The 15,705-nt window shown below is 46.6% G+C and overlaps 1 protein-coding gene across 1 annotated transcript; it reads right to left on the bottom strand.

Annotated features, from left to right (window-relative positions):
- Positions 1–708: 708 nt before the first annotated feature.
- LOC117049708 (N-acetyllactosaminide beta-1,6-N-acetylglucosaminyl-transferase-like) lies at positions 709–12,519 on the bottom strand. Its single transcript, XM_033154549.1, has 3 exons — positions 11,429–12,519; positions 3,811–3,903; positions 709–1,313 (listed from the first exon to the last, which is right to left on the bottom strand). The coding sequence occupies exons 1-3, from the start codon at positions 12,501–12,503 to the stop codon at positions 1,123–1,125; spliced, it is 1,359 nt and encodes a 452-aa protein (XP_033010440.1). The 5' UTR covers positions 12,504–12,519; the 3' UTR covers positions 709–1,122.
- Between the last annotated feature and the right edge of the window lie 3,186 nt (positions 12,520–15,705).

Raw genomic sequence — 15,705 nt, 5'->3', positions numbered from 1 at the left:
TGGACAACCACAGATAGTCCCTTTCTTTTTTATTTCCGAGATCAATTAACAGTCAAGCCCAGGGGTCAGCAACCTAAGGCCCATGGGCTAGAAGCGGCCTGCGGAGGTCGTTTGACCGGCCCACGAGCTGCCACCGATCTGAGTTGCCTGTTCGCGTGCTATGCTAAACCGGCACAGCGCGGGGGACTCGCTTCTGTGGTGCTGAAAATTTTCGTCTGCCAAAAATTGCATCTGTGCATGTGCAGAGGCTGAAAATCGTGGGGGAGGGGGGCGCACTCAGGCGTGTGTGCAATCCGGCCCACAGAGGGATCTCCGCAGGACGATCTGGCCCAGGAAAGATAACCTTGCTGACCCCTGGTCAAGCCAAATGTGGCACGTGTGAACAGGCAACTGGTCGAATAGAAACATTTCCCCTTCCATCTCTGAGTTTATATTTCACTCTCCTACTTAACCCTCTGGGGCTGTGATTCAGACTTCCCACACTACCCTGCCATACATGCAATTATGTATGTAGGGGGAGATAAAACTCAGTTAACATTTGTGGGGTTGGTTGTGGTGTTCTCCTTCTACTGCAGATACTGAGAGAACCCTGGAGGTCCAGGAACCAGGTTTCTAAATTGCTGGCAGAGGTCAATTCAGTATCAAGTACGATGCTTGTGTGCAGGGCAGCAGAAGCTGGCACAAGTTGCCCAGCTAACAAGTTGAAGCTGAAGAGATGTACTCAATTTTAATCCACTTACTTGAACCATCACTTAGTGAGACCTGACTGTAACAAAGGGCAAGCTCTAACATGACCAGCTTGAAATCTGAAGTCACTTGTCTTTCTCTTGGTTAATACAAACCAGTTCCCAAAGTATTAATAAATAATACCTGAGTGGTTTTTTTCTGGGCAGGGTGAATAACCCTGTTCCAAAATCTTTAAAATATCAAGGAAGCTCAGCTAATATACTGATTGCCCTGAAATCTTGTTTCAGCCTTAGTGCAAAGGTATTCAAAGTGTTATAAAAATGGCTCGTATTGAGTATCCTGAAGAAGCACAGCTTCAAGGTGCGATGAATGGTCCATCCAAAATGCTGGCTTTCCATGATTGTTTCTGTTCACCAACTTAAAAGGTATCTTTTCCTATAGGTACCAACTTGGTTCCACCGGTATCTCACTTTGATTGAGTGTTCTCTCCCGAACACTCAGCTCCAGGCATTCCACGGTTGGTGGGTATGTTTCCAGTTCAAACTTGTTAGCAAAAAGGCTTTTGGATTTCAGCAGCCACTTCAGATCACCAGTTCCATAGATACAAATGGCTCTGACATAATGACCTGCCAAGGAATAGGAGGGGGGGGGGGGAGGGAAATAATCACACACAAAAACTCTTTTCTTTTTTTGTGAACAAGACAGGAAGGGCTAGAATGCATGCCTGTGTCCAAGACTTTTAAGTTGGTCAGACCACTCCTGGAATACTGTGTCCAGTTCTGGCTGCCACAATTTAAGGAGGATATTGACAAGCTGGAATGTGTGCAGAGGAGGGCAACGAAGATGATTAAGGGTGTGGAAACCGAGCCTTATGAGGAAAGGCTGAGGGAGTTGGGTATGTTTAGCCTGGAAAAGAGGAGACTGAGGGGAGATATGATAGCCATATTCAATATCTAAAGGGCTGTCACATGAAAGATGGAGCAAGCTTGTTATCTCATCGTGTGGAGGCTAGGACCCCAACCAATGGCTTCAAGTTACAAGAAAGGGAAGTCCAAGTAAATATCAGGAAGAACTTTCTGACAGTAAGAGTCGTTTGACAGTGAAACAGAATCCCAGGTGGTGGACTCTCCTTCCTTTGATGTTTTTAAGCAGAGGCTGAGTGGTCATCAGCCATGTATGATTTAGTTGAGATTCCTGCACTGCAGGGGGTTGAGATAGATGACCCTCAGGGTCCTTTCCAACTCTACAGTTCTATGATTCTGTGTGCGTAATTGTAATTCTACGATTGTATGATTCTATGTGTGTAAATATTTTGTGTAATTTCCAAGCATTTTAACATACAGTGGTACCTCAAGTTACAAACGCCTGCTGATGATTCAGGTTCATCTTGGGTTAACCTATAACTCCCACGTTAGGTAGGTGTTCCCTGGGAGGCGGAGCTAGTTGGCATTTGAAAAGGAGAGGTTAGGCTTTGGGGAAATGTGAGGAAAGGTCATCACCGTTACTAATGGGATGCAGGAAATATTATAACAAAGCTGAATTACATGAGAAGAAGATTTGTACCAGTAATAACCCGAGACATCCATGTTTTCTAGTTACCTAATAAAGTTAAATGTGCTTAAACGTTTGTTGACTCTGGCAGTGTATCCGTACCTTAAGAGGTGTGACTAAGAGGAGAGAACAAAGCTTTCCTGTGGAAGAGGAAACTGTTTGCTTATTCTCCTGTCATACAGAGGGCTGGACAGTGAAGCCAAGTGAGCCACTTATTTGCCTAAAGGGAAGGCAAACTGCAGTAGTTGGGAACCCTGGTAGGGAGATCCCATAGGTGGCAAGAGGTTTTCAAATGTAGAGCCCTGAGGTACCCCAGAAATATCTCCCGTGTGAACACTGAAGGATTCATCCTCGTTGTCAGTGAAACCCAGGGAGTGTCTCTGTTGTGAAAGTATTGAGGGGGGGAGGGAAATAGGATCCCTCACAGTTACAAACGCTTCAGGTTACAAACTCCGCTAACCTGGAAGAGTTACCTCAAGTTGAGAACAGTTTCAGGTTGAGAACGGACCTACGGAATGAATTAAGTTCATAACTAGAGGTACCACTGTATTACTAAAAAGGTGTGGGGGGGGGGTAATGCTAGTGGAGCATTCTCAGTGTATCACCAATGCAAACATTTCATTTGACCACATAGTAACGAGAGCTTTGTTGCAGGAGGGAAATCTCTGCTGTGTAGCAAAACCACATTCCCGTCTTTGTTTTCCTTTCAGATTCAAGGAGGTGTGTGCTACATGGCTGGATGAGCATGGTACACAAAGATACAGAGAAATAAACAAAAGAGCAATAAAGGAAGCAGAAATAGGAGACAGCCCTGTCAGGAATCAAAGTGAGACAGTTTGCTTCAGGTGTTATGTTCAGGGGGGGGGTGGCACCACACCCTGGATTCCTGTCCCCAAGCAGCCCCCTTCCCTCCACGCTGGCTGGTGGCTCCATCCCTAGCGGCTGCGCAAAATGACAGTGCAACACTACTGAGGGGAGGGAGTGGCAGGCAGTTCCCTTTCCAGGAAAATTCTGGCTGCTGCACCCACCTTGTTGTCATTTCCTCTAAGCTTGTTCAATATCACCATAGCTGCAGTTCAAAACCATCGTTTTGTGTGCCTTCCCTTCCATTTTTTACTAGCTCACCTTCTTTTCTTTTCTATTTTTTCAATAGTTTTTTGCTTATTACATCTTTGTTTTCCCCCCGTTCTTTACTCCTTCCACTCCTTCCTTCCTTCCTTCTGCCCCTCCTCCCAATATGCCACCCTTTCTCCCTCCTTCTCTTCCCTTTCCTCCACCTCTGTGCATCTGATTTTTCTTCTCCTTTTCTTTTTTCTTCACAGTCCCAACTACAAAGGATTTGTTCCCAGATATAGTCAAATCAGCAAGGGGGTGCGTGTGCACGTGAGACAGCTGAGCGGTCTTATGTAGGTCTACTAAAAACAAAGTCCCATTTTACCCTATTACCTTACTAACTGGATCTTATCTTTCCAACTTTCTGGATGTTAACAATGGTTTTGGACAGAATCAGTGGGGAGAACCAAGCTTCCCGCGGTTGACTGAAACAAAATGCCAAAACTACATGCTCTTTACCGTGACATCCTCCATGTTTATTTTCATCATTGCTCCACTTGACAGCTCTTAGGTCACCTTCCCATTTAGCATCCGGCATGGAGCCGGGGACACCTGTTTGTTGAAGAGAGAACACAAGAGAAAGATAAGTCTTATTCTTAAAATGAGAGGTGGTTCACTCTTGAAGAAGTGAAGACTGTTGTGCCGCCCTGTTGGAGATCCTCATTCATCTCAGTTTCTTCAAAGGCAAAGGACTCTATTTGGAAGCCTCTGGATATTGCCCGAGCCAGCTTGTGTTAAAAACAACACACATATCCTGATCTCTAAAAGTTATTTCCAAAATCTCCAGCTGTACAAATAGTTTCTGCATCACAAAGGGAGGTATGGTTTTCCTGTTGACCTGTGAACCCTGCAGTTAAACAAAGCCGAATGTCCATGCACAAGAACGAGCCTGGAGGAAATACCATCTCCGGTCAGTCTGCATGTGCTGCTTATGATATGACCTGCAAATGCCATGAGGAATGTTTGTGTTCCTGGACCCAATACCAACTTTTGGAATAAATGCTGAGAGTCAACAGAACCGGCTGCACTGTACACAGGCATGAACGGAGTACAGCAAAGGTGAAATTTGTGGCATCAACTTCATTTTTACTAGGGCCCAAAGGTCCACCAATCAGAGCTGGTGCAAAATAGCAGCTGCAGAACAATGCAAAACGGTGCTTTTGGAGCACGGGAGCCTTACCTACTGTAGCCCAAATTCTCCAGGTGTATATATGTATTGAGTTACTGCAGAGTAAGGGTTCTAAGCACAAACCTCTAAAACTACCCCACAGGGTTGCACTAAGATTTGGTAAAAGGGAACCAATGAATATGAATGTTATAGGTGAGGCTTCCTCAACCTCGGCCCTCCAGATGTATTTGGCCTACAACTCCCATGATCCCTAGCTAGCAGGACCAGTGGTCGAGGGTGATGGGAATTGTAGTCTCAAAACATCTGAAGGGCCAAGGTTGAGGAAGCCTGTTATAGGTGAACAACACAGAGGGGAAAATTCAGCAAATGAGTCTTGCTAACAGAAGCCCAAGGCGTGCCTGGCGTGCTCTGGTCCATGGGGTCACGAAGAGTCGGACACGACTGAACGACTGAACAACAACAACAACAACAGAAGCCCACACAAGGACTTCTAGTAATGCAGAGCTGCTTACCCCTGTCCTTGTGCCCCCAAAATTGGTTCAGTACCGGTAGGTGGGTGGGTGGGAGAACCCCCCTTAAAAAACAGTGCAAGGGGGAGACAAGAGACGGGGGATCCTTCCACCTGGCAAACTGAAATGTCTGCACTGGTGGAACAATGGCCGTAGCAGAGGCAGATTTTGGTCTTTCAAATTTCAGCAGTGCCCTATGTGTGCCCAAAATTCAGCACCCCCCACTTCTCACCTTCTGTTCTGCTCAATTCACTATGTTATAGTTGCAATGTCCTGCAGCACCCCTTAGGCTTGGCGCCCAGTGCAGGGGAACCAGTCACGCTGCCCTAAATACACCGCTAGCCATATAAAGATGTTGAGTTCCTCCAACAGAGAGTTTTGTTTTTTTAACTTGCATACTTTACTTCCTGTTGTTAAGCAACTGGGAGTCAGAAAGCCATGGCTATCTACTACAGATCACACAAACATCTACCAGCAGATTCTGATCTGCTTGTTTGCCCATCTCTGGGGTAGAGGGAAAGCAGTAATGTAACAGTAAACACGGTATGCATAAGATGATTTACAACGCAATAGTATCATCAACGTACAACATTCTGCAACAAACCTGCAACAGCAAATTATGCTCAATGAATGTCACTTACTCTCAACTCCATAATTCCACTTCCTTCCTGTGGTAGAAGCAGATGGGCTTCTTTCCTGACTCTCAGTGTCGGCTGATCACAATAACAATTCCCAGCGTGTTGCAAGGACACTGCTCAGCAGCTAAGCTTCCAAATACCACAGATATATATACTGAACTGATTCTTAGATGATATACAGGTAGTTGGCTTCCATTGTCCCCCAATGAAACTGACTCATTAAAAATGGTAAGTAGCTCCAAGGTTCTTGGGGGCAACAAATCCCTACAAGAAACCTTAACTGGTGGCATTCTGGTGCTTGTGGCATTACTCGCCACAATCAGTGGAAGAGGAATAGCCTACTGAGTTTGGAAGACTGGCATTGTGGTGCCAGTTTTCAAGCAAGAGGGATAACACACACACACACACACACACACACACACACACACACACACCGGTTATTTGCTGGTCTATCCGCCTGCTAGGTATCGCAGCAAAGTTGCACGAAGGGGCCCTGAGCAGAATGTGTCTCCAGCAAGTCACCCCACTGCACTGGGTTTAATGTAAGGCTGGGGAGCCTGTGGCCTCCCAGATGTGGCTGGGTTACAACTCCCATCATCTCCAACCACTGCCCCTGCAGGGTGCTGCAGCTGATGGAAGTTTGGAGTCCAACAACCAAGATCCAGAAGGTCACAGATTCCTCAAGTCTGCTTTGCTGATGGCAGAGATGGCCTGGAAGCAGCAGTCACTTTGGCACTGCCTTGGCAAATGTCTCGCGGTGTGAAGGGTGGCAGAAGGAAAGGACAGAAATGTTCCTTCTATGTACTTCCTTCAGTCAACTTAGCTTAGGATCAAAGCCTGATTTTGGATGATTCCATATTGGCTGTGAGTCCTGGAAGACCTTGCCTCCCTGCCTTGCAGGCCTTTTCCCACCTGGTCTGGGAGAGAGGGGCCCTGACTGACTCCAGCTACAAATGCTAAGGCTGCTGAAGAGGCCAGAGGCCATCTTCTGGGCTATCTTATTATGATTTAACTTGAAACTGTTCAATTTGGTTGTGTGCTTTTTGATGTGTTTTATTTATTGTTTATCTCAACTTTTGTAATTCTGGTTTCTTTTTCATGTTGTAAGCTGCCTTGAGCATGGTTTTAACTATGGAAATGCGTCAAATAAAATGATGTGCATATGGAGCTTGTGTATAGGAGACTGTGGGAGGCCAAGAAAAATATGGGAACCTTATCTTGGATCAAAGTCACTGCAGATAAACTAATAATAGCAGCAGTCCACTGGAATTTTGGGCGGTTTTCAGGTGAGTACTACTTGGGACATCCCCCCCCCCAACTTTAATCCTCAGGCCAGCTTCTTTGGAAATCTCATCATGGTGAAACCTGTGTTGGATGCACTTCTGGCATCCAAACACTTTGTCGTCCCCCCAAGGTTATCCCTAAGATCCTTGCTTCCATTTCTTTGGCTCATTTGCCCCCCAGGAAATGGATGAAAGGACATGTAAATATATGGACATTTCATTGTTGTTCAGGTTTCACTCTTGAAGATTGTGAAATAGCTCGGAGCAATGGAAAGGGTGAAACAGAAGCTCTCAAGAGGGCTGACCTGTCTTTCCAGCCAGTGTAGCTTTCACAAGATCCAAGGAAGTGGGGTTTCTTTTCTTTTTTTGCCAAAGGGTATAATTTGAAAGATAGCTGAAACATTACTTTACCCCAGGTGGCAAGTATGAGCACTTTGCAATGCTCCTAACAAAGGAGTGCCCTCAGGGGAGGTTTTAAGGTCAGGAAAAGAAGCTCAGGAAGAAAAGGGCTGGGCTCTTAGAAAACGAATTACTGTGCACAACAAGTAGCAATTACTGTTGCGATACAATGTATCCTAATGTTTCCTAATATCTGTTGGAAGCCGCCCAGAGTGGCTGGGGAAACCCAACCAGATGGGTGGGGTACAAATAAATTATCACCACCACCACCACCACCACCACCACCATCATCATTATTCTAACATCAAAGCTGTTGTGTGCTTTAGCCAGGGTGATTGTGCTACGTTACCATGCTGCTCATCATGGGCATTCCTAGAAGGATTGGTTGGCTGATCATAGAATGATAGAGCTGCAGAGTTGGAAGGGACCACGTGGGTCATCTAGTCCAACCCCCTGCAATGCAGGATTTATTTATTTTTTTGCCCAAGATAGGGCTCAAACCTCTGACCCTGAGATTAAGAGTCTCATGTTCTGCAGACTGCCAGGGATGGGGACTTATGGTCCTCAGCATACTCCTGGGCCCCTATTCCCATCATTTTTTTACCATTGGCTGCACTGGAGGGCTACAGCTTCCCCAACCCTGCTTTGTGCTGATGCTCAGCTTCTCTGTGTCTCCACAGTCCTGTTTCCAAAGGGATAGTGGAGTTGCTCCATTGCAGCAAAAAAATGACAAATTTGTAACGGCACAAGCCTTTGTGTGTCAGAGTCCAGTTTGTCAAGTGTTGCTGGACTAAAGCTCCTATAGCCCTCGACCATTGGCCATGCTAGCTGGGTCTCATGGGAGATGGAATTTAACAACATCAGAAAAGCAACATGTCCCATGCCACGAACCCACGGAACAGCCTGTGAGGTCCCAAGGTTTACAGAACGTTCATAGTTTTAGTCCAAGCAACAGATTTATGGGATGATTCTGCAATCTGCGCCTTTCAAAAGCTTCAGCACCCAGTAATCACCCAGTTCCACCATGAAGGCCATTGTTGATATTCTTCAGCAATGCACACTGTTACAATGGTGGAACTCACTCCCACAGGGGGAAGTGACGGCCACCAACTTGGTTGACTTAGAAAATCAGACAAATTCATGGAGGATAAGACTATCAGTGGCTACTAGCCATGACGATCATGTTGCACCTCCACTATCAGAAGCAGTATACCTCTCAATATCAGTTGCTGGGGGCTGAGGGTGAGGAAGTGCTCCTGTGCTCAGGCTCTGTTTATGTGCTTCCCACAAGCATTTAGTTGACCACTACAAGAACAGAACCAGTTCATCCATTGGCCTGATCCAGTAGAGGTTCTTATGTTCTTATTTTCCAAGATCATCAGCTGGCCAGAGCACCTACAGAAGTTTCTTGGCAAAATATAGTATTTCTTTTGCAGAAATCTCCTGTACTGGGTTATATCCAAGACATACACAGAGTAGACCCACTGAAACGAAGGGATTTAAATCACATGCAATTAACATAAGTCTATTGATTTCATTAGGTCAGCTATGAGTGTGGGCGAGGCAGATACATCCCTTTGAATTATCAGAAATGCTGACATCAAATATCTTTATGTACTGGAGGTGGGGCCCCCCGTTCAGTTTTATTATACTTCTTTGGAAAAAAGCTTGTGAATCCAAATTGCCCACACACGCACAGGTGAACAAAGCTTCTGCAATTTTATTTCTTTTGGGAAGCAACATTAATAAGAGAAACCAGAGATCTGAAAGGAATAAAGGGCAAGGGCACTGAGAATTCCCTCTGTGCAAATGTTCCTATGTCTAGGATGCATGGACAATAATAGCAACCACCCCGCTCCACAGGCCCAATTCACCTGCCTGGGCTTGTTAGAGGAGGCAACTAACTAGCTATTACCATACCTTCAGGGAGCTGGTATGGCCACTGTGTAGCACCCAACCAAAAGAGCAAAGGTGGCAGGCTGTCAGATGAAGAAAACATCTTTCTTAGAGGAAAAGCGAAAACTAGGGGGAAAGTGGGCTACAATAAGACTGATTCAATAAATAAGAAAAGGGGGGGAAATTGGGGGGGTGGGACCAACACATTTTATGTCTAAAGCTTACCCACTATATAACCAACAAGTGGGGGGGGAGTGTATATATTACTGGGGTTTGGACTAGATGACCCTCGTGATCCCTTCCAACTCTACAGTTCTATGGTTCTATAAGTCAAATAAAAGTGTGTGATTTACTATCCGGTTCAGTACCCAAAGGTAACACTCTACTGAGAACACAGCATGAAGCCAGCATAGAGGCATGGCAGGCACTGCAAATGAAGCCAGGAAGCCTCTGAGTGGAGTTTCCCTCTGAAGCAAGATTTGGGAGAGGGCCTCACATTCTGTGGGACACCCCAAATCACTGCAGCTACTGCAATGAAATGCATCACAAACCAGAAGACCAGAACTACCGGTAATATATACTGCACACATTCTTCTGACCACATGAGGCAACCAAGGGAGACAACACTGAAAATATTCTGACGTTAAAATATGTTAAACCTAACACAATATCAGGTTTATTTGTTTATCTTTTCCATAATCAACATGCTACTATTTCACCCTTCCCTGTGGAGTCCAAGTCTGCATGCCTGCTCTGAGTCCCAGGTCCTGCCATCAAGCACATATACCAGTATATCATTTCTCAATTTCATTTCTTAATGCAATGTTTCATAGAGCTTTGTCAGTTGCTAGGAACATCACAGCCAATTCATTTGCTACAAATGTGTCATGGAATTAAGGTTTTCAATTGCCAAAAGGAACGGATTCACTTTTTCAATGGTAAAATCACATGAACCACATATTTTAACTTGGTTTTGTGTGAAAAGGTGATTCCCTTTTTTTAAAGGAATTTATTTTAAAAGGTGATTCCTTTTGTCTGCCCTGAATCTTCCAACTCTTAGCTTCATTTGATGCAACCCAAGTTATCGCATTATGAAAGATGGAGAAAATAAGTTTATCTGCTTTCTCCACATTCCACATAATTTTACACATCTCTATCATGCCACCCTCTCCTTACTCATGGTTTTCTCCTATTAAGCTTAACCTTTCCTCTGAAGGAGATGCACCAGGGAAGCCCAAAAATGTAAAATGTGGAGGCAACAGCTCATCACCATTGTAAGTTACCCAGCAACTGGTTTTGAGAGGCATGGAGGCTCTTAACATTTAGGTGGCAATACCTAACTCAATGAAGCTTGCTTCTAAATAGATAGGCATATTGCTGCACTATTAGTTTTCATGTTAACAGCCACTGGCAGGCATTCCACACATACCTGTGGTGCTGTTAATCACAGCCAGCTCAGATCCCATAAGACTAGTGCATATGGAAAGCTGTGTGTGTGGTTGCCCCAGACATGCATCATTTTACACCTACTTACATTCACTTTCATTTTCCCTTTTCTCACCTGCAGGCTTAGATTTGGCGATATTCTTTTGGAGCTCTTTACCTCCTTGAGTTTTCATCCTGACTACCTAATTGCTTACCCTCAATTCCAGATCACGCACAAATAAATTACATTAAATAGCCCCAGGACAAGATTATTGGGAAACTCCACTACTTCCTTCTTTCTGATACATCTGTCCATCTATAGGAAAGAGGTATTGTCCTCTCATCCTGCATCTGCCAAGTTGGGAAGGACTTTGAACTAAGTTCCACTAAAGTCTGCTGGGTAAACGCTGTTATTATTACAGAACTCAATCATCTTGTGCTGTGTGTGTGTGTGTGTGTGTGTGTGTGTGATCAACCCTTAACAGTGGTGTCTGTATCCAGGCAATTATTCCCTGCACCACTGGGAACAATGTGATTTATTGTTGAACTGGAACAGGTGGGAAATGTGTCCTTGAAAAATAAAAGCAAGATGGAAAGCTGTGCAGGATTTTGCTCTGTGGTTTGGACAGCTCACAGTTGGAGTTTTGAGAGATGCAGTGAATTATTTCCCACACTAAAGAGGCTCCATCTGGAAATGCCCTTAGCAAGCAAGTCCTGCCTACAGGACAAAAGAGAACTGCGCACCTTGGGAGACCAGAAACCACCCAAATCAGAAACTGCCAGATGCCATTAACGTACCTGGTATCCTGTTGAGCGTCACCCAGTAATGCTCATCCGGACTGTAGGTGTCCTTGGACCATTCCAGCAAATCGAGGGCCCGTTTGTCCTGGAAAAGGAACTCCACAAACGGCCTGGTGAGGGCAATGTAGGCAGAGCCAAAGTAAATTGTCAGATTGTGGGGCGCAGGTGATTTGAGGGCACCAGTCCTTTTCATGTAAGAGGACTCTCTGCCTATGTGCTCCTTGTAAACGTACTTGGTCCTTACGGTGATCGGCTCAGGAGGGAGGACGCCAGGGGTGATGTTCTTCCCTTTGAAGGTTTTCAGGTGGCGGACGACTTCCCTGTTGGTTTTCAACGGGAAGTCTTGGCCGCACATGTTGAGGACATACTTCCAGCGGACCTCGGAGCGCAGCAAGTCCTTCATGCAGTTCAGGTCGGCCTGGAGACGCGAGATCCCCGCGTAAATGACCGGCTCGGCTTTGGATACGAGGAAGGCGTTGGGGAAGCAGCCCACCAGCCTCTCCACGCTCTGCTTGTAGTCGCCGGACACCTTCTCGTCCACGTGGACGCAGTACACGTTCTGCGGCGCGTAAAGCGCGCGGAAGACTCTTTCGAACGTGGCTAACTCTTTGTGGAGGGTGATGACGTAGGCGAGCGGGAAGGCGACCTCTTCTTCCGAGAGGGCTTGCGTGACGTAGTGGCTGCCCTCCACGTACTCAGGGCAGCCGGGCGACTGCCCGAAGGACGTGCGCAGGTGGTTGCCCCACACGAACGCCTTCTCCTCAGCGGCCAAGGCGCCGCAAGCCCCACGGATGAAGTCGCCTTCTCTCCGAGACTGGGGCTGCTGCCGGGGCTGCTGACCCCGCGGCCGCCGGGCGTCCTCCTTGGGGGCCGGAGAGTCGGGCTGGCCGCGGAGTAAAACCAGCAACGCCGTCAGGCCGCTGAGGGCGAGGGCTACCAGAAGATAGGAGAGCTTCCGAGGCAGCATCGTCGCGCGCGACGCCAAAGCCGCCAGGCGCAGCGCGCCTTTCCCCCAGCCGACCGCCACAGGAAGGAGCTCCCGCCGGCTGCAGCCCTGCTGCGCGCGAAGCATGCGGCTCCTCAGCTGGGCGCCGCCGCCGCCGCGCTGCATGAGGCTTCCCGCATGCCCATGGCTGGCGAGGTCGCCAAGGCAGGGCTTTTGTGTTCGCTCAACCCGTTGCTAAGCAAGCCGCCGGGCTGCCTCTTCCTAGCGGCCGCGATGGATGCAGGCTGAGCGTTCCCCTAGAGCGCAGAGGCGCGAGAGCCTCGCCTGCCGCCTCTCCTTTGCGCGCGCGCGCGCACGTTGGCCGCGAAGCTGGACTCCTCGCCGGCTCTTCTTTGGTAGCCCTTTGGTTCAGCGGCTCGGCCCCGCCTTCGGGGAACGGGCTTCTTTGTTCCCGGCCGTGTGATTGGCTGCTGGCGCCGCGGCTTCCCCGCCCACCTGTCGGTTTTGGGCCCGAATCCTCTGTGCGCGCGTGGAGCAGGTTTTGGGCGCCCGGCCCGCTTAGCATGTGAAAGGGAAACCCCTCGGGGTGAAAGAGGGAGAAGAAGGCCTGCAAGCCAAGGCGAACATATTGGGAAACAAGAGCTGAACAGCAACCCAGGGTCTTCTTTCCATTGAGAAAACCACGTTGCACAAATATAAACGAATACCTGGCTTAAAAGAGTCTTGTGGCACCTTGAAGACTAACAGATGACAGTCATGGACCAGTCGTGAGATGCATCACGTGTTTTATCTTCAGTTGGTAGGCCTATGTACCATGGAAGGCACCAAATTTTGCCATATGGTGGCGGAAATCTCTCCGTCTTCTGCAGAAATGCACTGAGACTGGCTACTTCTCTGCAAGTTGTTAAATGGATACTTGTATATGAACTGTCAAGGGCTTTGTCACCCTGAGCAACAAGGGTGGTAACTTAATGGGAGGGGAGTGAAGACCTCCCCAGAGACTAAGACAGCTTGTTTCCCTCCCCCATCAAATCAGCTCACATGCACACACACAGACACAAGAAGCATGAATCAAGAGTTTAGGGACATGAGGGACCAGTGGCGTAGCAGTGGCTGCTGGTGCCCGGGTGGGGCAAGTATGGTGCCCCCCTGGTAGACTGGGCAGCCCAGTGGTGCTGCCACCACCTCTCCTCCTTTCCTGCCCCCAGGTCAAGCCTGATGGACTCTCCTTCATTTGAGTTTTTAAAGCAGAGGCTAGATGGTCCCCTATTATGCATTTCTTGTATCAGCAAGATATTGGAACAGAGTTTCCCAAGCTGGAGTCTCCAGCTGTTTTTGGACTACAACTCCCATCATCCCTAGCTAGCAAGACCAGTGGTCAGGGTTGGTGGGAATTGTAGTCCAAAACAGCTGGTGAACCAAGTTTGGGAAACACTGGACTAGAGGATGATCAAGGTACGTTCCCAGTTTTTTTTTTTTATAATAATAATGGGTTTCCCATCATAGCCCACTGTATTTTGTAAGAAATGTCAATATCTATCAATAACCTATTGAAAAGATAGATTAAATAAGATAGCTTAGTAATAAAAAGGACATTTCTTCACTTTGACTTGTGCCTCAAATGCATAATCAAAATTCTAAAGTGATTTTTGTGTGTGTGTTGTCCTTCCAGTACACACTAGTATAAAGCACAGGTCTTAAGGCTGAAATCTTTCAGATATGAATAGCCAGCATAGGAAATTAACACCCCATGTACAGGCTTTGAGGACTGTGAAAGAAAGACTAGAGCTATTTTTAATGGATTTACTGTTAACATGAGCTATACATACTTCCTGGTTAGGACAGAACTTAGTTATCCAAAGTCCAAATTTACCTAAGGTGGGGAAGAAAACTCATAAAACCAGTATGTGACGTGTTGTTTAACCAAGTAACACTCAGCTTGCAAAATGATTTTTCTTAAATACAAATGTCTTTTTATTTATATGTTCATATTTGAACGTTAGCATATATATATATATAATAAAATGTAGGAAAGCACGAACAGAGGAAAATTTCCATTGTTAACAATGACTCCTTCTAGGTCAGGTGTGTATCTAATGTGGTGCCCTTCAGATGTTGCAGCAATACAGCTTGCATCTTCCCTGATCATTGACCATATTGACTAGGGTTGATGGAACTTTTTGGCAAACTTCACATTTATGCCTATGGGGTTTGAACAGGCATTGACCAGCTAAGAAAGTGATGGACAGCTGAATTAAAGTATGGAGTAACTGTGGGTGGGGAGAGAGTTGTATTCTGTGTGTTAGGAATGAAGAGGAAATGATTTGAAAATAAAACTGTTGGTACAAATCTGGGCTGTGGCTACACCTGGTGTACTGTGTTCAGTTCTGGTTGCCAAACCTCCAAAATAATATTGTTGTGAGCTGGGGGTGGAGTGTGTGGTTAGTCTAGTCTGCTTGATGCCTGAGGCCTTTCTAGTTCCTGGGGTAAAATCCAGCCAGGGTTTAATCTAATATAGAGGATTCCATTGTTGAACTAGCCAGGTAAGCTTCTTGGTGAGATAAAGGCTTAAATAGTGTTTTAGCATAACAGAGGAAGTGGCTCTGTGCCAGAGGGTGGGGGGGTGGGGGCCCCTCCATCACCTGGCTGGTAGTGAGAAAGACAAAAGGTCAGAGGTGTGTGTGTGTGTGAGAGAGAGAGAGAGAGAGAGAGAGAGAGAGAGAGAGATATGTTATAAACAGGCAGAAGTGAGAAAATGAGAGCCATGCTTGATTTCTGCTTGAATCCAAGGCTTTGACTATGGGAGAAGCACGACCTCTTGGGGTGTTAATGCTGTTAGTCCCTCCATATTAGCCCCAGGTTGTATATATGTGTAAATAATCCGTATATCATTAAGACACCATGGCATCTGCTGTCCCTCCTTCCAAGGAAACTGAACCCTGGGTGAGCACCTGGAAACCCTGGAATATCTCATTTGCCCAGGACTCAGCTAGACTGGTAAAGAAAAACTGATTCATATGTGTTACATTGTGCCACCATATGAAGAAGAGTTTGGATTTGATATCCTGCTTTATTACTACCCGAAGGAGTCTCAAAGCAGCTAACATTCTCCTTTCCCTTCCTCCCCCACAACAAACACTCTGTGATGTGAGTGGGGCTGAGTGACTTCAGAGAAGTGTGACTAGCCCAAGGTCACCCAGCAGCTGCATGTGGAGGAGCGGAGACACGAACCCGGTTCCCCAGATTACGGGTCTACCACTCTTAACCACTACACCACACTGGAGTCCCATTTTTCCTCTACCTGTTTTCCTTGTTTAAGTTTACAACT

The sequence above is a fragment of the Lacerta agilis genome, chromosome 7 (assembly GCF_009819535.1).
Source record: "Lacerta agilis isolate rLacAgi1 chromosome 7, rLacAgi1.pri, whole genome shotgun sequence".
NCBI classification, from domain to species: domain Eukaryota; kingdom Metazoa; phylum Chordata; class Lepidosauria; order Squamata; family Lacertidae; genus Lacerta; species Lacerta agilis.
The sequence above is the reverse complement of the archived record's forward strand: the minus strand, read 5'-3'. Positions and strand labels throughout refer to the sequence as shown.